General features: G+C 42.8%; 1 protein-coding gene across 4 annotated transcripts in view; it reads right to left on the bottom strand.

The window, feature by feature from the left end:
- Window positions 1-20482, bottom strand: part of LOC137425439 (ankyrin repeat domain-containing protein 17) — a 221706-nt gene that overhangs the window by 63259 nt on the left and 137965 nt on the right. For all 4 annotated transcript variants that reach the window (XM_068113878.2, XM_068113880.2, XM_068113877.2 and 1 more), the window contains exons 13-16: window positions 9830-9973; window positions 9440-9545; window positions 8106-9164; window positions 4121-4266 (exon numbers count right to left, since the gene is read on the bottom strand). In XM_068113878.2, the coding sequence (XP_067969979.2) occupies window positions 4121-4266; window positions 8106-9164; window positions 9440-9545; window positions 9830-9973 (1455 nt within the window). The remainder of the gene's footprint in view (window positions 1-4120; window positions 4267-8105; window positions 9165-9439; window positions 9546-9829; window positions 9974-20482) is intronic.

Below are 20482 nucleotides of genomic sequence, written 5' to 3' on the forward strand. Positions count from 1 at the left end.
ATTTTTATGCTCTTCGCAAAAAGTTTGCAACTGACAAGATGTCGATCTCCATATCCCATGAAACCCTTTCATTACAAGGTGACATTTTATCACTGTTCATTGTTAAACTTGACCTGTTCTGTGGGCCAAGGCATTGTGTGTCAAATATATGTAAACAGCCGATAATGAAGAATGGTAGATTTAAAAGAATTTGGAAGGAAATGGACAAACTAATTACAGCAGGTCTATTTTTAATGTAAAGGTTGGGCAAACTAAGTTCGAAAAAATAAATAAATAAAGCAGAACAAAATAAACACAAAATGCAAGTTATATTTCAAAGCGTGTTTTTCATCAAGGGGAAAGCGCGCAAAGATAGCTGTCAAAAAAACATCGTTGTGATATTCTATTTATCATCCATAAGGCACTGCCACTCCAAGCAGTGCACAGGAAGCACTCTGTACAGCAGATGAGGCACAAATTCAGCCAAAGTCATCTCCAACCCTAATAAAAGGTGGGTACGGGTGTAATTTGAACCTGTGCTGCTTCTTTATTCAAATTTATAGTCAATTTCCTTTTAACCATTCATTAATAATGGCTGAATCTGATAAATGCAGTGTTGGAAACAGTTGAAAAAAACCAGCGGAGTGAATCATATGTGTAGATATTTCTGTTCGTCAAAGCTCCATGCATTGCCACCAATATCAGTCAAGGGCGGAAGGTTTCCTCAGTGCATCAACAGCTCACAATAACTCGAGCTTACCATAAACTAGGCCTCTAGCATTGTGAACATGAGTTTTGAGCGATTCGCACTGAATGATGAGCCAATGGACCGGCTGAAGTTACATTTAAAACCCTAACATCCCGATTTGTGCACTTTTGATGGGGCGGCCATTTTCCCCCATGCTAGTTCTTACATCCATTATAATTGTTGCATGATTTTTCAGTCTGTCTGATAATGTGTCACAATGTGGTGATCACCAAAATATTGGGTCATACTAGAGGGTATTCGAGTATGGTTGCAAAAAAAAAAAAAAAATTGATCGGCTTTTGAGGGTCTGTGAACGCTGAACCCAACAATGGATCAATACTCTAAATCTCGAGGGGTCCATGGCTTTCTCTGGAAATCTCTCAAGCCATTGATGCTATCTGGCACCCAGCTTTATTTTCAAAGCTGTCTGCCAATGATATTCAGAGAGCCTTCTTTGAATGGTTTGTGGATTTTGGCTGCAAGTAGAAACAATAGGCCCATCCTGATGGCAAACCGTCTCATAATGTTCCTCTTGAGGTGTAGCATAATATGGCATTTTGGAACAAACCTTGTTCTTGGGTGACATCACTGACCTCTTGGTGCCTGTGGAAAATACTTTACATTTCGCCGATTACTTCAGCCAGTGCAGAATAGTACAACACATCGAGGCACAGGTGACCATGGCATCCCTGTCTGCGGATATGGCAAAATTAAAGTTGTTGGGGATTGCTACCCAGAACAGGTCTTTCAACACAGGGAAGTTCCAAGTTTTCATTCTGTTCCTCAATAAGTATCAGCTGTCAAACACAACAGCTTAGTTGTCTGGCCAAAAGCTGGAAGAGATGCAGTATCTCACTATATCTGACATAAGCTGTCTTAGGTGGACCACATTTTAAAACTGTTCTCGAAGGCTGGCAGACAACTTGGTATCCTGTGCAGAGGCAAATCCTTTCTGAGTGATGGAGAGCTCATTACAGTGTACAAGGCATTCATCCACAATACAAAAGAAGTATGGCTCCCTAGTCTGGGGTAGTACACTGCTTCCCATCTTGCTGCTCTGGAGATGGCTCAGTCTAAAGCTTTTTCATATCATTGGCATCTCTGAGCAGGAAGCCAAGTTCCAGGGTCTGCTTCTCGCACATTGCAAATGTTGGTGGAATCACCTACCTTCTCTTCCCTTCCCTTAATTCACCCGAGCCCCCATTATCGCACATATTATTCCAGCACACCGCATCAGACCACCTTCCTCAAATACAAGATTGATGCTCACCTCCATTCCTGCATCCCTCTATTCTCTCATCTGTGGAACCAATTATTTGTGTTTGCTGTCTCATGATCCTCCCGCCTTAGGTCGTTATCAGGAAGTTTAAGGCCCATGGCACTGTAGCCAACCTCCCTGGGTGTGGCCGCAAGAGAAAACTTGATTGAAGATTGCAGTGAAGGATTGTTCGAATGGTTACAGCATCTTTCACGTGCTGCTCATCAACACCTCGTGCTTGTGGACTTCTCCCGCCCTCCCCCTGTCTCCTCCTCCTTTACTTCAACTTAACTAGACATCTGCAATGCACCTGTAGGCTTGCATGCCCTCTTCTTCTTTGATCTCTATCAGTCAACATGTCCTCTGTCGTTTAACTCCTCCAAGAGTCGAGCCTTCTGTACTCAAGCCTTTCACCAAAAACAGGACTAACTGATAAATTAGACAAGTCTCTATTTCTGCTTTCGTGTTCTTAAAGTTAGCATTTTTTCAGATGTTTCCTCCAGAATTAATCGTGTATAACATACAGTTGTGGCCAAAAATATTGGCACACATTTTTCAAATAATGCACCATTTCTTCCAGAAAATTGTTGAAATTAAAAATATCTTTTGGTATCCACATATGTATTTCTTTGGTTTGTAGTGGAACAAAACAAAAAAGCTGAAAAAAAATTCCTAAATCTTAGCTTATTCCACACAGAAATCCTAAAATGGCCCGGACAATATTATTGGCATCTTTTAGAAGTTGTTAGAAATAATTAGATTTCAAGCAGGTGATTCTCCTTTAATTTGGAATTGAACTCACCTGTGGTGAGTTGCAGGTGCCTACAATATAAAAATCACAAATTCAACCACTTTGAATGGGGAAAAGTAGTCATTCTTCTGTTTTGTATCACTATGTGCACCGCAATGAGCATGGAGAAAAGGAAGAAAACCAGATAATTGTCTGAGGAGGTCAGACACAAGATTGTAGCCAAGCATGGACAATCTCAAGGCTACAAGCCCATCTCCAGAGTCCTTGATGTTCTTGTGTCCACCGTACGCAATGTTATCAGGAAGTTTAAGGCCCAAGGCACTGTTGCCAACCTCCCTGGACGTGGCCGCAAGAGAAATCTTGATGGAAGATTGCAGCGAAGGATTGTTTGAATGATGGAGAAAGCACCTCAATCAACTGCCAAACAGATTCAAGCTGACCTTCAGACACAAGGTACGACAGTATCAACTCGCACCATCCGTCGCCAACTCAATGAAAGGGGGTTCTATGGTAGGAGGCACAGAGGACCCTACTGCTGAGAGAGAGACATAAGAAAGCCCGACTGGAGTTTGCCAAAACACACCTGAACAAGCAAAAATCCTTCTGGGAGAATGTCCTGTGGACAGATGAGACCAAATTAGAGCTTTTTGGTAAAGCACATCGTCTCTATGTTTACAGAAAACAAAATGAAGCCTTCAAAGAAAAGAACACCTTCCCTACAGTCAAACATGGAGGAGGTTCAGGTATGTTTTGGGGTTTCTGTGTTCAACACTGTGTCAGAAAGCTGGGTTCCATCGAAGGTCATGAGTCTTGCAGCAGCACAATGACCCCAAACACATTTAAAAAAGCACTCGGGAATGGTTCAAGAGAAAACGCTGGACTGTTCTGAAGCAGCCAGCAATGAGTCCAGATCTAAATCCCATTGAATACCTGTGGGGGGATTTGCAAACAGCAGTTGGGAGAAGGCACCCATCAAATCTGGGAGAACTGGAGCAACTTGCACAAGAAGAGTGGGCCAATCTGCCAGTAGAGAGGTGTCGGAAGCTCATTCATGGCTATAGGAAGCGCTTGACTGCAGTTATTTTGTCCTGCATCAAGTACTGCATTAAGTCAAGGGTGTCAATAATTTTGTCAATGCCATTTCTTTTTATTGTCGGATTTAAAAGGATATATTAAGTTCTGAATCAAAAACAAAGGTTCTGTAATATTAACAGTGAAATAAAGAATTGTGGAGACCAAATACTTTTGTCAATTTCAACTTTTTTCGAGAAAATTGTGAGCTATTTGAAAAACAGTGCAAGAGTGCCAATATTTTTGGGCACGACTGTACATGTGTAAATAAATTGCAGCTTTAAGTAGCAAAAAAAGAAAAATAAGAAATCACCTGTGCATCGACCTCCAATGGGTGGAATGGGTGTGGTATGGGAGGTGAGACAATAGGACTGGGAGTTGGGGTCTGCGGCTGCGAGGGCAACGACAACACGCTGTGTGCCGGTGTGTTCGCCACCGTCGATGGGCGGCTACTGGCAGCTGGGGAATGCAAGCAAGATAATAGAAAGGTGAATACTGATTGCCTTTGCACACAGATTGGTGCATGGCATTCATATGTACCTGTCCCTTAAAAAACTACATTCAACATCTGCAAAAGTGTCAAAACAAATAATTACTAAACAAAGCAATAATACAATTGGCATTTAACTGATATCCAAAAAATCATGATGAGAGCATGGGAGTCGGTAACAATTGCAAGCCAACTCTACATTTACACACAGGAAGGACAGGTTGAGGTATAACTTTAATATTGTTATAGATAGGCTTCTACTCAGAGTGAGTTTGAAGGTTAGTAAATTTAGAGTGCTACAGTTTAGGAAGGCTAATTTTAGCCAACATTCTGTGCAATATATGATAGAAATTTTGCAGATATTCAAGTACATCATTGATAGTATATTGAAAAGACGTATGCCAGATCAAAATAATGTTATCCTATTCCGCTAGTTTCTTCGAAGTGTCTCAAAATGGTGGCATCTGGATGAAGTAAGGGCTCCACCCTCTGTCGTAACCTTCTACTGAAGTGCCACCCGATGTCAGGCTTCCTAGTTGATCAAATATCTGATGCTCGTGGAGATGTTTGCAAATTACGATACATATTTTTCCTTGTTGACACCTTCACAATCTTTAGTGTTGGCTGGATAATAATGCTAATGAGTTTGTTGTAAAATATATGCAATGCGCATCAGTACTGACTGTGCGTGTTCAAAAATTACAATGAATAAAAAATAGATTAATTGTGAATAGAGAGACTTAAAACAACATTTTGATGATGAAATGAGTAGGAAGGAAGGAAGGAACCACCTTTAGAGGCCATTTTTCCCCACAGAGCAGAGGGTTGGCCTTTTTCGGGTACCGTGGTCCCTTTTTTTGAAGCAATGTTTTATGGCCGGATGCCCTTCCTGCCACCAACCCTGTTAGTCGCCTCTTGCGACACACAGGGAATTACCAGTGAACTGGTACTCAATTTGCTGACCTCGGAAGGATGACAGGCTGAGTCAACCCCCCTGGTGTTAATTCAGCGATGAAATGAGTGAAATGATGATGAAATGAGTAGCATGGTATAAAATATCCATGACCATTCTTTCGATGCTAATAGTGTTGGATTTGCAATTTAGAGCTTTTTTGGGGGTTTTAAAGTACATTTTTTGTTAATCTTCCGTAGTTCCAATTTCAATGAGTGTGGGAATGCATTGTCTGCAAAATGAGGAAGCTTTTAAAAGACTCATGTGTCCGCTGACACCGTAGGCCACCAAAATACATAGCAGGATGTAATCATGTGCACACGTGCAGGTGGTGTATTATTTTAGATTTACCCCCTGCAGTGACACTTCATGTCATTTAGGAGTATAGAAAAATCTGATGGCAATAAAAGACACCAAAAAAAAAGGAACATTACAGCACAGCAAAAACATGATTAATTTGATATTTACAATATTGAATAAGTTGGTCAGATGCAGTTACTCGATAATGGCAATGGCAATGCGATTTTCCAGCTACAATGTTACACGATACTCTTCCACAACATGATGTCGAACACAACGTCAGCAGATGCACCAACTATGAGTTGCTGCTTGTTGAACAGGCCCCTAATTGGTGAGTAGTCTAGACAAAGGAAGATAAACGTTTAATTTCAGGAAATGTAAGAGAATGGGAACTGGGAAAAAGAAAGTTTATTGGGATTAGCAATTCCAGAGATATTCATTAAGGTCATCACCGTAATGCCAGGCAGCAATAAATGAATCGGATATATTCAGAGGAGCATAGTTTTAATCGGCCGAAGTTAGTGGTGCTCGTATCACACGAGACGATTTTGTTTGCATCTGGAATAGCGATTAGTATTGCCAAATTATTCCAACGACAAACCAAATTCCACAGTGAAAATTGTGGGCTGATGAATTCTTCTGTTAGTAGTGTAATCATAAAAAAGACAAAGTAGATTCAGCTAAATCTTAATGAGATGGTTATGGGTGATCAAATGAGAATGCACAGCTTAATGACGAAGAAAAAAAACCAAAACGTGCAGTTGAGATGCAGATGGAAAGGGCAGAGGGTTTCAGTAGTTGTATAAAAAAACTTGAGAGGTAGAAAGGGAGAGAAGAGGATGTGGCAGCAGACTTGGAGATTTGGAAAGAAGAGCATGACCAACATAGACTTGGGGAAGAAAAAATCCACATGCAAGAGGAGATGAAAACTAATGAATGGTGTTATGCTTCGGCAACGGAAGATAAAAAGGAAAGGATCAATGCCGGACGTTGTTGTTAAGCTTTGCCTGCATCGAGCTTTTAAAAATTATTGATATGTACAGTCGATGCTCGTGGAGAAGCTAGCTAGACCATAGAACGGATCAGATGCAACAGAACAAAACACACAGCAGAAGGAGGGGCTGGGGGCACAACAGCAGGGTTGAGGGACAGAGAGAGAAACCCAGAAGATAAAGGATGCAAGGAAGAATGAGCACCATGAGGAGGACACAGGGTGGATGAGATGGATACGGAAGCAAACTCAGGAAGAAAAACAGAACAGTTGGAAAGATTTGGGTTAGGGGAGAGTTAACAGAGGTAGAAAATATCATTGTTTTGGATGGGGAATTATTTGCTCGCCAAAGGATGTTTCCTGGATGGGATCGTGGTACACTTGTTCTTTGTTATCTGAAGCAATGTTGTAAAATCACATTCTGTTGATATCACCAGCTGTTGTTCAATGAGCTAAAATAACCAGGTTTTATCTATTTTGAGACAAAAGCATATATTCTCTTCCAGATCCAAAACGCTCTTTTGTGATTGATATTAGCTATTAGCCTCCCAGCCTCGATCTTGTATACAAAAAGTAAATAAGTATATAATTCAATTCAAACTGGAATGGCACTCGAAAGAGCGCATACCTCCACCAGGCTGGACACTTTACGTTTTGTATCCCACTGATAGGCCGGATCTGGATTTAGACCTGAGCCAAAATATAAAACAGGTTATTCTTGTCGCCTAACCAACTCATCTACCAAGTTTATTTATAATTCGTCCACAACCTTTTGAAATATTATGCTATACATAGATTTTGGCCCTATCAATTAATGGTGAAGAATCACTTTAAAATTCTCGGATCCAGAACCCGATCTTAACGAAAATCTCGACATTTCATCCTTGTCACATACACAACCTCCACCAAATTTTATCCGAATTCGTCCACAACTTTTTGAGACATCCTGATCACAAACAAAGACAGACAGACAGGGATGAAAACATAAGTACATAACCATCCACTTCAGTCCCGGTGACAATAAAATATAGATTGCAAAAGTCATATCAATCAATTCAGTGTTTTACTTCCATTTTACACAGTGTCTATTACACCATCCTATCTAACTCGTTACATTAGTTATCTGTGCCTGTTGCGTGTGTCCTTTATGATGTCCTTGAAAACAAAGTTTCCTGTTTGGAATGATTTTCAATTATGATTGAGTACCAGGCAGGCACACAGAGTGAAAGCATTATCTCACTTCTCTCTGCTCATGTGCAATCGGGACAAATTCAGAGACAAAGTACTGCTAAACAGTAGATTTGTCTTACAATTCATGTTCAGATTCATGTTCAAAGTACAACATTAAATTTAAACAAGTTGTGCATCAATCATAAACTGTTAAGACAGACGGACATGACCCAATTGCTTAACCCTACTTTTCGCTTCGCGTGCGTTGGGTAATTACATCTGAACGAACATGAACTTTGCCCAACTTGGCACTTTCTCTTTGTTTGTGGAAATATCGCATGGACACAAACTTATTGGAGTAATACATTCCTCAAGATAGTTATGAGTTTACTTACCGGCCATGATGTCACCTAACGTGTCAGTAAGCGATCGTGCCGGGCGTGCCACCATCAAACCCTCTCCAGCATCTCCAAGCACCATCTGCCCACCAAGACTCACGGGGCCAAGCTCGGGTCCAAGAGTGCCCTGAACTGGGGCCTGAGCCCCAGTGCCCACTGCATGGATTGGCACATAGCCAGCTGTCAGTGCCGCCTCTCCTTGGGGCAACATTGCTTCCAGCTGCGGAAGCTGGCTGTACACCGATTCTCCTCCATTTCCTATGCCGCCACCACCTGGCTCGTCACCACTCTCACTCTGGGGCTGCTGTGCTGCACATAAAGCCTGCTGTTGCTGCTGATGGATTTGTTGCTGCATTTGCTGCTGTTGTTGGAGCTGCTGCTGCAAGATCTGCTGTTGGAGCTGAAGGTGTTGCTGCTGTTGCTGTAGCTGTTGCTGAAGCTGCTGCAGTTGTTGGTGCTGTAGTTGCTGCTGAAGTTGCTGGAGCTGCATCTGCTGTGTATGGCTGGGCTGTGACGGCAGTTGTTGCATGCCTGATGGAGAGCAAGCCGTTGTGGCAGTGGAGGTTGATGTGGGTTGCAACTGCTGTTGCTGCTGCTGCTGCTGCTGCTGCTGCTGCTGTTGCTGCTGCTGTAGCCGATGAGCTTTGGCCTCAAAGTACTGCTTTTTCAAGTGCTGCTGTGTTTTATACTGCAACTCCCGCTCAACTCGCTGGAGTTCTTCAAGTATGCGCTGCTTCTTCTGGATCTGCTCTTCTCGCGTGCGACTCAGCTCCTCGATCCGCTCTCTTGTCAGCTGCTCAGCTTGTGCCAGCTCCAGTGACTGTAGCTGTGCATTCTTCTCAATAGCTTCCCTAATTCGTTGCTCCAATTCTGTAAGCTTGCCTTGAGCCTCTTCCACAATGCGCTCAGGAGACTGGTGTGCCCGAGCATGTGCATGACAACAGCACCCATCACCAGGGGCACCAGGACTGCCAATTGAACCAGCCACAGGTGGCCCTGAAGAGCTGAGAGGCAGCATTACAGGTAGTGGCCCATTAGTTTTGGGCTTGGCTTGGGCTAGGTGTATATGCAGCAAGGAGAACCAAAAAACAAGGGAAGGGAATTAAGGGGGGGAAACAAGTTAGCAAAAAAAGGTGTTTAAAGTATAATTGCATGAAGGAACTCGACTCCATTTCAAATGATAGAGATAAGTATGTACATACACACAGATCATAAGCATTCTGCCCACAAAATCATAAAATAGCTTTTCGACACAATGCTCAGCACAAACTCCAACAACAAAAGATATGTTTCTTGTACAATAAATAAAACAACAGCCAATCTAATCACACCTTTTCCCCGGACAGACAGTGGCTGGGTGGAGTCTGGGCCTGGTGGTTTGTCGGGCTCCTGGGGAGGCACCACCATGGGAAGGGCTTGCGTGGGCACACGTGGTGCCTAAAGGAGTCAGACATTGTCACACGCTATACCTTTTGAGGCATGCAATAACTGTTTTAACAGTTGATGGCATTTTCACTCCACAGCACCAAAATAGGGCCATTACACCCACATAAATATCCCCGGAAAGTCAGGTTCTACTTGACCGGCCGCTCAAAATGTTAGGTTAAGGCTTCATTATACTGTTTAGTTACATTGACTTTCCATAAAGCCCTTAGAGTGGTCCCAGGGCATTTAGATGGGGAGCCCTGACCAATTTACATGCCAAAACAATCAACACTAACCTGGCCCTGATCTTGAGGAGGGGGAGTCAACTGGGGAGCTTCAGGAACAGAAGAAGACAGCAGGTTGTGGGGATAATCAATGAGGTAGCAAACCACGCCTGTGTGCCCACCCTTGGCAGCTTCAATTAGCATGGTGGATCCATCCTAAAAAAAGAAAGAGGAAAGTACAAAATAATTTCTGAAACTAGAAATCTTAATTATGAAGACAGTTTTTTTATAATTAGTCCACATAGCAGTTGTTCGAAAATTATTCTGGATTAATCAACATATCAGTTATCTGCAAGGTAAAACATCGACAGTCCTGGGAAACAAACTTCATTTATTTTGCCAAAAGCTTATAAATATGTAGAGCATGTCCCTGCGAAGACGAACAAGTGATGAGATGAATCTTGTCTTTCAGTGACACAGTGCTGTTAATTCAAGTTGACAAGATGAACAGCATGCACATGAAATGCACTTAACTGCATTTGGTTAAATAGTGCATGACTTCATTTTGGTTGAAAGTGTTTCATCGATATGAACAGCTGAACAGACTTGGACTCACAGTCAGCTGAAGCATTCCATTTAGGTTTGGAGAAATAGCATTCAGCTTCATAAAGCATTCAACAATGCATATCTCCATGCTACTGCATGGTATTAAATTCTGTTTGTTTCACCGTAAAGCTTCATTTGGTAGCACCTTGCTCCAACTCCGTCCTGCTGTGCTGATTGTTGCCCCAAGTTTTGCTGCGACAATTATGTCATGTATGTGACGTATTCACACAAACTTGTCCTGATCGCTTGCTACTTCGATGAATAGAGGTATCTACTGACGAGTCACATGGCTTGCTGCATTTGCAGTTGAGTATTGCATTTGCAAGCCATGTGCTTTTCTGATGAAGTGACCTTTTCAATGAAGTGGACATCATCATATGCCATTCACCAAATTGACTCGCTTTAAATTCTGGATATCCCTAATGGTTAGGAACTCCATGTGCGTCGTTTTGAGTTAACAATGGGATTTCCTTTAAATATTGATGATGTCGAGTCTCCTCGAGCAAAGATGGCATTGCCTTTCAATAGCTGGTACACACAGGTAAGTGTGTGGTATAGACGGAGGGTCGCCACTCCTCTGCGTCTCTCTGCTGGCCGTTGGGGAATTCACGCTCTTCCGCCCGTGAGTCGACTGGACTCTCATCCACCAGATGTGCAGAGCCACCTGCCATTTAAACCACATGGCTGTGGACCATTACCCTGGTAAGGGGGGCTGACGGGTACTACACCTTGCCCACAGATGACCTGTTATGCAAGGCAGGGGCATCCATCTCCCTGAGGTATCAGAAGACACCAACATACCCATTTAAATATAGTGAAGCAGCTTAGGACCATATTTTCACAATATGGGGACAGGGCCAAAACTTTGGAGTCAATGATGCTCTTTAGAGTCCATCGCTTTGACTTTTTGCTCGGAATACCATAATAGTGCATGGCGGGGTATTTTTCACAAGCTGAAATATGATTTGTTGCTTAAGGCAAGAAATGGCATCCCATTTTTGTTGTTTTTCTTTTTGTTATGAACACCAATTGATTGAAATGAGGCACATAATGGATAATAGTGCATAATGGTTTGGATAGTATGTGTGATATGTCAAGACGTCAGCAGTGAAGGACTTAGGTGATCCTTAAATGCTCTAGACTAAGACTTGGGAGATAAATCAGAACCATAGAGATCCTTCCTGAACAATGTCAGTGCATTTCAAAAATTGAACAGTGCCGGTGCCACTGAACTTTGAGGAAAACGTTACTGTAAATGGGCTCACCAGATATTGGGCCCAGTGGCACAAGTCTTGCCTTGGAAAGTTCAACATAAGCAAACTAGAAAGAGCAGAAAAAAGGACAGATGATACAATAGGAGGCGGTGCTGCGGATGAGAAGCAACATCAACCATGCCATCCCATGGAGATGATCTACAGGAGACAGCTCATAATTGGCCAGGATTGATGGTGGGAACCTTGTTGCACTAGATGCTAAATATCACCTGAACAGAGTCAGAAATCGCCACCAGCTTCTAATGAGAAACAGCCAAGATTCTTCCGACAGCCATCGAGAAGGGAAGAACATTCGGGCTGGAGTCCAACTCATCACTTGTGAAAAACACAGAAGAAGCTACCTCAATTTCTCCAAGTTGCGTCAGCTTTATGAAAGACGCCTCAAGGATCTTGGCATTGAGAAGGAAATCAACAAGGTTCATTTCAAGAAAAAGGTTCTGGGATACATTTCCTAAACCCAAGAGCAAAGTGAGGGAAATTATGTGGTCCTTATCTTCCAACAAGGAATGCAGGAAATGCTGAATCAAGCTTTCAAATGTGACTGAGGGTGACGCTTTAGTTATTGAAAAAACTAAGATTTGTGCGTAAAAATATCCACAACTCAAATGGGTTCCACTCCAATGCCTCCTTTCCTTCTGATGTCAACATGTCAGTGCCCACTAATCTGATGTTGCTCGTGTCTATGTTGCTGAATAAAGATGACCTGAAGAACGAAAATTAAGCAGACTCCCAAAAATGCCTCAACATCCCCCAGATCATCCTATTCAACTGCAAAAAAGAGAGCATCAACTGCATCAAAGTCTTGGCTCTGTTTGGACCATCAACCACCACTGCCTCCATAGATCAGGCTGAATTGTCAAACACAAAACAGGTCCAAGAAGTTGATAGTTCTATGACTTGGTCTCATAAGCTACGATCAAATCCTGTAACTTGAGAATCAACTGGCTATTGCTGTCTGTCAGCAAATAGAGAAGGAAGGCATTGTGTGTCCCCCTCCACTACTACAAAGGCTCTTCATTGTGGGTGCTCTCAACAACCTGGATCACAACACTCGAAGTACTACAGCCAAATGTTCCTTCTATGGCAAATGCAGCAACCTGTTCCAGTCCCTGACCCCAGAAACTTTGAGCCAGTTAAAATTTCAAAAATCCAGGCCGACTGCACACCTCAACACTCTTATTTCTTGCTCCTCTTGCCTATGGAAACACCTTCCATCAGCGGCTATTCCATCCCACTCTTCCCTTTGATATCAAATTCCGATATGGCATTACTATGGTGCACCTCCTTTCAAGGAGCACCATCACAACGCTCAGAGAATACACCAGTGATGTCTTTCTTCCCTACATCATGAAGCAATTGGAGAGCTACAAGAGAGTTGATGTGGTCTTTGACACTTACCTCACCAGCAGCATCACAGTTCACAAGGGAGAAAAGGTGCAACGACATTCAATGGAAAGGTAGCTTATCATCACAAAGCCCTGGAAATTGGCAAAACTGTGTGACCTCACTGAAAAAAAAAAAAAAAAAAAAATCACCCACAGGGTGAACCGTATCTTGCCAAAATGTGAAAATTCCGTTTTTTCGTCATGACGTCATGCGTCAAACTGTTTACAGATCTGGGAAGCACTCATCAAGGGCATTCATATGAGGTATTACTCGATATGGTACCTACGATTTCAAAATTTGACCTTGGGGTCAATAATTTTCGACCTCCAGCGCTAACCATGAAGGTCAAGGCCGATCGCCACCAAAAACTAATCAGCTGAGCGCCGGACCATATACTAGATTCCCATGAAGTTTGGAGACGATCCGATCAAAGTTACTCAAAAAATTAGTGTTTCGTCGACCTCCATGATTGACCACAAAGTGACCTTGACCTTTGACCTTGACCTTCAAAATTTTGTGTGCTGAAGGGTATCTCTATAGGACTCTGATATGCGAAGTTACAGGAGTTTCCAATAATAACTGTGGTCTACAGAGTGATCTAAACGTGAAAAAAAATGATTAACCACAAACAAAAAAACAAAATAAACATATGTCACCCACAGGGTGAACCGTATCTTGCCAAGTGACCTTGACCTTTGACCTTGACCTTAATAATTTCGTATGGTGAATAGTATGTCTTCATGACCAACGCACATGAAATATTGAAAGATTTTGATGAGAACTGAGGAAATAATTTTTTCATGAAAATTCCGTTTTTTCGTCATGTCATCAAATGACGTCATAGCGTCAAACTGTTTACAGATCTGGGAAGCACTCATCAAGGGCATTCATATGAGGTATTACTCGATATGGTACCTACGATTTCAAAATTTGACCTTGGGGTCAATAATTTTCGACCTCCAGCGCTAACCATGAAGGTCAAGGCCGATCGCCACCAAAAACTAATCAGCTGAGCGCCGGACCATATACTAGATTCCCATGAAGTTTGGAGACGATCCGATCAAAGTTACTCAAACAATTAGTGTTTCGTCGACCTCCATGATTGGCCGCAAAGTGACCTTGACCTTTGACCTTGACCTTCATAATTTTGTGTGCTAAAGGGTATCTCTAAAAGACTCTGATATGCGAACTTACAAGAGTTTCCAAAGGGAACTGTGCTCTACAGAGTGACCTAAACAATGCGAACTAAAGCAATACAATATACATGAAAAGTGCAGTTTTTTCGTCATAACGCCGTCAAATGACGTCACATTGTCAAACTAGTTATATGTTTGGAAAGCACTCAACAAGGGCTTCAATTTGAGGTACTACTCGATATGGTAACTGAAACTTGAAAATTTTACCTTTTGGTCAAAATTGAATGACCTTCAAAATGACCTTGAAGGTCAAGGCCAATCGACACCAAAAACTAATCAACTGAGCGCCATACCACACCCTATATACCCACCAAGTTTGGAGATCATAAGATCAAAGTTACTCAAAAAATAAGGGTTTCGTAATTTGACCTTGGGGTCAATAATTTTCGACCTCCAGCGCTAACCATGAAGGTCAAGGCCGATCGCCACCAAAAACTAATCAGCTGAGCGCCGGACCATATACTAGATTCCCATGAAGTTTGGAGACGATCCGATCAAAGTTACTCAAAAAATAAGGGTTTCGTTGACCTCCATGATTGACCGCAAAGTGACCTTGACCTTTGACCTTGACCTTCAAAATTTTGTGTGCTGAAGGGTATCTCTATAGGACTCTGATATGCGAAGTTACAGGAGTTTCCAATAATAACTGTGGTCTACAGAGTGATCTAAACGTGAAAAAAAAATGATTAACCACAAAAAAAAAAACAAAAAAACAAAAAAAAAAAACAAACAAACAAACATACAAGCTGACTGATACATCTTGCAAAAACTTCGTTTTGGCAAGATAAAAACAAACAAACAAACATACAAGCTGACTAATACATCTTGCAAAAACTTCGTTTTGGCAAGATATATGAACACTGCATTACTCTCCGAAAAGATTGCAAGCACAGACTTCCATCCTGAAAAGGAGGTTGTCATTATATTTGGTCAAGGTGTGGTTGTCAGAGGAAGAAGTCACTACATGCCAACATGTAACCATGAAGAAGCAGAAACCAGAACGTAGATTTGTTGGCAAGATGCCTTGAAGAACGGTTCCACCACATGCTTGGTTCGCATTGTGAACAAATATTGTCGTTACCCTGATTGAATGTCAAGTTCTACCACCTGCTCACCATGAACCCGCTGCAGACATGTGGGTGGCTTTTGGCACAGGGAATAACCTCACTCATCTTCATGGACAGAGGGAGATCTCATTAACAGAGGGAGACCTAAAAGGACATGTGGGAAGGAGTATGGACGGTTTTGAGGGAGTTCGTGGGGGTTACGGATATGGTGTGATAAATGGAGAAGGTGAAAGGATTTTGGAGTTTGCTGATGGAGCTGATTTGTTGATTTGTAATACTCAGTTCCAGAAAGAGGATAATAAGCTTGTTACATCCACGTCAGGTGGGTCGACAACAACCGTTGACTACCTGCTAGTGCGTTGGCGAGATAGGGGGCACCTCCGGGACACAAAGGTGATCCCGGGGGAGGCGGCTGTTTCACAGCACCACTTGGTTGTCTGCGACATAAGGGTGAAAGGTGCGAGGAGAGCTCGGCGGGTGAAGTACCAACCGAGAATGAAGGTGTGGAGGTTGAAAGAGGTGACAGTGAGGGAGGCATTAAAAGAGAGGCTGAGTATGGTGGAGGATGATGTGGTTGAGCTTGAAAGTGGTTGGATGTCAATGAAAGATAGTCTGTTTGGAGCCGTTGGTGAGGTATGTGGATGGACAAAAGGACCACCGAGGCACTCGGAAACATGGTGTTGGGATGATGAAGTTGGAAAGAAGATTGACGAGAAGAGGAAGAAGTTCAAGGAGTGGCAGAAGGCGAAGGGTATGGGGGCAGAAAAGGCAGAGCATGAAAGTTATAAGGCAGCCAAGAAGGCTGCAAAGAAAGAGGTAGCAAAGGCAGAGGAGGCATGTAGGAAAATGTTCGGAGAACGCTTGGATTCGGAAGAGGGTCAGAGAGCGGTATTCAGGATTGCAAATCAGATAGCGAAAGAAAGGTGTGATGTGATGGGGGTGAGTTACTTGAAGGATTAAGTGGGACAAATCGTTGTGGACCCAGATGGAATTAAAGGAAGATGGAAGAGATATATGGAAATACTGTTGAATGCAGATAATGAGTGGGATGGCAACATAGAGAGTAACCCAGTTTTAGGACTGGCAGAGAAGATAACCGAGAAGGAAGTTGAGGAAGCGATAAAAGCAATGAAGAGTAGAAAAGCGGGAGGGCCGACGGGAGTTGCGGGAGATATGTTGAAGGCAGCAGGAAGTTGGGGTGTGAAGAGAATGACAGAGATCTGCAATCTGGTGGTGAAAGAAGGCCGCATTCCAGTGTATTGGGAACTGAGTACCTTCGTCCCTCTATACAAGGGGAAAGGTGACCCTCTGGACTGTGGCCCGTATCGAGCAATAAAGTTATTGGAGCATGGAATGAAGGTATTGGAAAGGGTGTTGGAGAGGAGGATAAGGAAGAAAGTGAAGAATGACGAAATGCAGTTTGGATTTATGCCAGGAAGAGGAACGACAGACGTGCTTTTTATTGTGAGGCAGTTGCAGGAGAAGTATATGGAGAAGAGGAAGAAGTTGTTCGTTTGGTTTGTTGATCTGGAGAAAGCATTCGATAGGGTTCCACGTGAAGTAGTGACATGGGCATTGAGGAAGTTCGGAGTGGAGGAATGGTTGATCAGAGTAGTGATGGCAATGTACAAAAGAGCGCGCACAGCTGTAAGGACGAAGGACGGGAACAGTGGTGAGTTTGAGTACCTGGTCTGGTGTCTGTGATCATCAGGCTGCTTACTCAATGCTGTCATTAAGGTTATTGTCATTAAGATTACTTTTCACACTTTGCTATTCTATGAGTTGTGACATTTTATTAAAACTAGCAAAGTACACGTCATAGGTATCCCTCTCCACAGTGGCGAGTTTGAGGTGAAGGTGGGAGTGCATCAGGGGTCGGTACTAAGTCCACTACAATTTGTAGCTGTGATGGAGGTGCTGGCTCAGAACGTAAAGGAGGGTTTACCGTGGGAGTTGTTGTATGCAGATGATCTGGTGTTGATTGCAGAAAGTATGGATGGACTGAAGGAGAAGATGAACAAGTGGAAGGAATGTATGGAGACAAAAGGTCTGAAGGTGAATTTGGAAAAACGAAGGTGATGGCAAGTGGTAAAGCATGTGGTGAGGTGGAAAGAACTGGGAAGTTGCCGTGTGCTGTGTGCAGGAAGGGTGTCGCAGTGAATTCCATTCAATGTACAATGTGCGCTGAGTGGGTTCATCAAAAATGTAGTGGTTTGAGAGGGTCATTAACCAGTGTGGCAGCTACATTCAAGTGTAAGGTGTGCACAGAGGGAGCTGCAGATGGAGGAAATGTTGAGTTGGATCTTGGAGATGGCGTGAAGCTGGAAGGTGTGAAAACATTTTGTTACCTTGGAGACATGCTGAATGGAGGTGGATCAGACTCGGCAACGGTTGCTCAAGTGAGATGTGCATGGAAGAAGTTTCGAGAACTGAGTGGCGTGCTGGCGAGGAGGGGAGTGTCATTGAAACTGAAGGGAAAGGTGTATGCTGCATGTGTGAGAAGTGTTATGATTTATGGGAGTGAGACATGGGTAATGAACGTAGAGCAGCAACGAAGGCTGTACAGGGTGGAAATGCAAATGGTTCGGTGGGATGTGTGGAGTATCGTTGAGAGAGAGGAAGACAAATGATGAATTGCGAAAGATGATGGGAATAGAGCCTGTGATGGATGCTGTGAAGAGAAACAGGTTGAGATAGTTTGGTCATGTGTTGAGGAAGGATGAAAGTGACTGGTTGAAAAGAGTGATGGAAATGAATGTAGAAGGAAGTAGAGGACGGGGAAGACCGAGAAAGACTTGGCTAAAGATGGTCGAAGAAGAAATGCGGGCAAGGGGGTTAGCAAGGGGAGATGCAGAAAATAGGGAAAAATGGAGAACATTGTCATGGGGACCACAAGGCTGACCCCCGCTATTGCAGGGAAAATGGCCTTAAAATGCCTGTTGTTGTTGTTGTTGTTGCTGTTATCTTCATGCCAAAGACGTCTTCCAAGCTTTGGGAGAAGACAAATCACTGACCTAGACTCTCTTTCGCAGTTTCACAGGATGCGACAATGCGTCCGCTTTATTCGGGAAATGGAAGAAGTTAGCATGGCAGACCTGGAAGTGCTTTCCCAAGGTCACTGAGGCCTTCAACGTCACTACAGTCAATCCACAACTCAGCACGTTTTTTGTTTTCAAACCTGCTTACCTTACTTATCCTCTCCAGTTCATGCCATTTCTCCAGGAAGGTGGTTTCTTTATCTTAATTTACTTACTTTTCCTTCCTTCCTGTTTCTCTTTCACAGCAGTTGTGATATTGTTTAATGCCTCTCAACTTCTCTTGTGAACCTATCAATTAAAAAGTACTCAGCTATGAGTCACATCATGCTCAATACCACAGATAAATGGAGCTTCTTGGATCATCATGTCAGACAAACGGAGTGAGTGGCTTTGTGTATCCATGTGTAGTATGCTATAAGCACGGCAAACACTTGTGTACCCATTCAGTTTGCTCTTCTCGATAGCTTTGCCAGTTTCTTGCCCAGGTTCTGGTTGAAGTGTTTCATCACATCCATTCCATCCGGTCCATCTGGTTCTGGTTGTAAAGGTATTCTTGGGTTTTCTTTGTGTCCAGAAAATTTCAGTACTCCTAAATCACTGCTGACTTGAGATTTCTCCTCTTCAAGCCAAAGCATGCAAACAAATGATCCACACTTATTCTCACAACGATTACCAACACTGATAGTTATGGAAAGCCACAAAGCGAAGGAGCTTTTTGTAGTCCATTGTTACTCATCACAAAACAGGAAGGGTCTTTGAATCGATCAATGCCAAACCAAAAGGCGGTGCAAGTTCAAACTTGCGTTTATTTAAAAGTTAAAGCACACACGGGGTGCATGCAGACTCTGGCACAGCGTTGTACACGACTAAGCAAACGATGACTTCGTTTATTCTACCCTATTCTTTCCTTCCACTCTGCTTTCCCATTCACATAGACTCGGAGGAAACATTCACAATATCCTCTCCCTCTAGAAAATGCTCGTAATTACAAGATGACTCTTTATCTGGAAGTAACCAGAAATGTCATGAACTACGGTGATCTTTCCACAACGTTTATAATGTTGAACTACAACATTATAATTTGTGACTTTTACATATATTCTGTACTACTGAGTATTTAAAATAACCATCTTCCATCAACAAACTTTACATAGCCATATATCAATTAATTCCTTATCAAATCATCAAGCGTTACCATCACACTCCACCAATACACTGCCTAACATTCTCTCATAAATAATTGGTGACATTAATATAGTATATAATCCATTGCCAGCCTTAGAAGAAAAGTATATTCATTCAGCAAGGAAATTGCCCAACCACTTATGTGGTTGGCAGTTCTGCTGAAGAAAGAATGCTGCCATGAAAAAGAGTCCTGCTCTCTTTGGTGCCACAATTCTCTTGTATATTCCACGCAGGGTCATTCGTCAACATCAGTCCACATTCTGGCAAGTAGCAATGCTCGCATACATTTCTTCTGGTATTTTGTGCCCACATGATCACTGGAGGTACTCCAATTATAAAATAATGTAACTGCATTACAATTGCAATGTAGTAGTAAGAGTCCACCAGTGAGATAACACAGAGCTGGCAGTATAGTATGGCCTAAGCTCGAAGGAGCGCACACTTGCCCTCGAAGCTGTCTGGCCTGGGTTTGAATCTCGGCCCAGCTATAAACTGTCATCCCGGTGTTTCACAGGCAGGGTGATTCATTGATGCACGTGCGTTGCTCGGATGAACGTTAAACTGGGCTCCCGTCTGCCAGCATTAGTTGGTTGATGTTAAAGATCCCATATTGCCCTTTGTGAAGTGCAGGTGAGCTATCCTCTGTGAAGGAGCTATTTGTGAAGTGTAGGCTGGCACCATGGCCAAATTCCAAATACCTGCTCTAACTACTTAGTCGAGCATCAAGCCTGGCCAGTCGGATCGTGAAAGGCTTGGCCCAAAAACTTCCCCTGGCCAACCACAGAACAACATGGGAATAATTGTGGCCATCAAAGAAATAAGAGGAGGAATATCAACAAATTTCGATTATATACAGTACGCTTTGGTGGATAAATGATTGGACAAGAGGAATTTCCCCTTATACCGAGTATAACTTGGTTTATAGACTATAGAGAGATTTTTTTGTGTTGGCAAATAAATAAATAAACAAACA

Source organism: Myxine glutinosa, chromosome 4, assembly GCF_964187855.1.
Source record: "Myxine glutinosa chromosome 4, kmMyxGlut1.1, whole genome shotgun sequence".
In the NCBI taxonomy this organism is placed as follows: Eukaryota; Metazoa; Chordata; class Myxini; order Myxiniformes; family Myxinidae; genus Myxine; species Myxine glutinosa.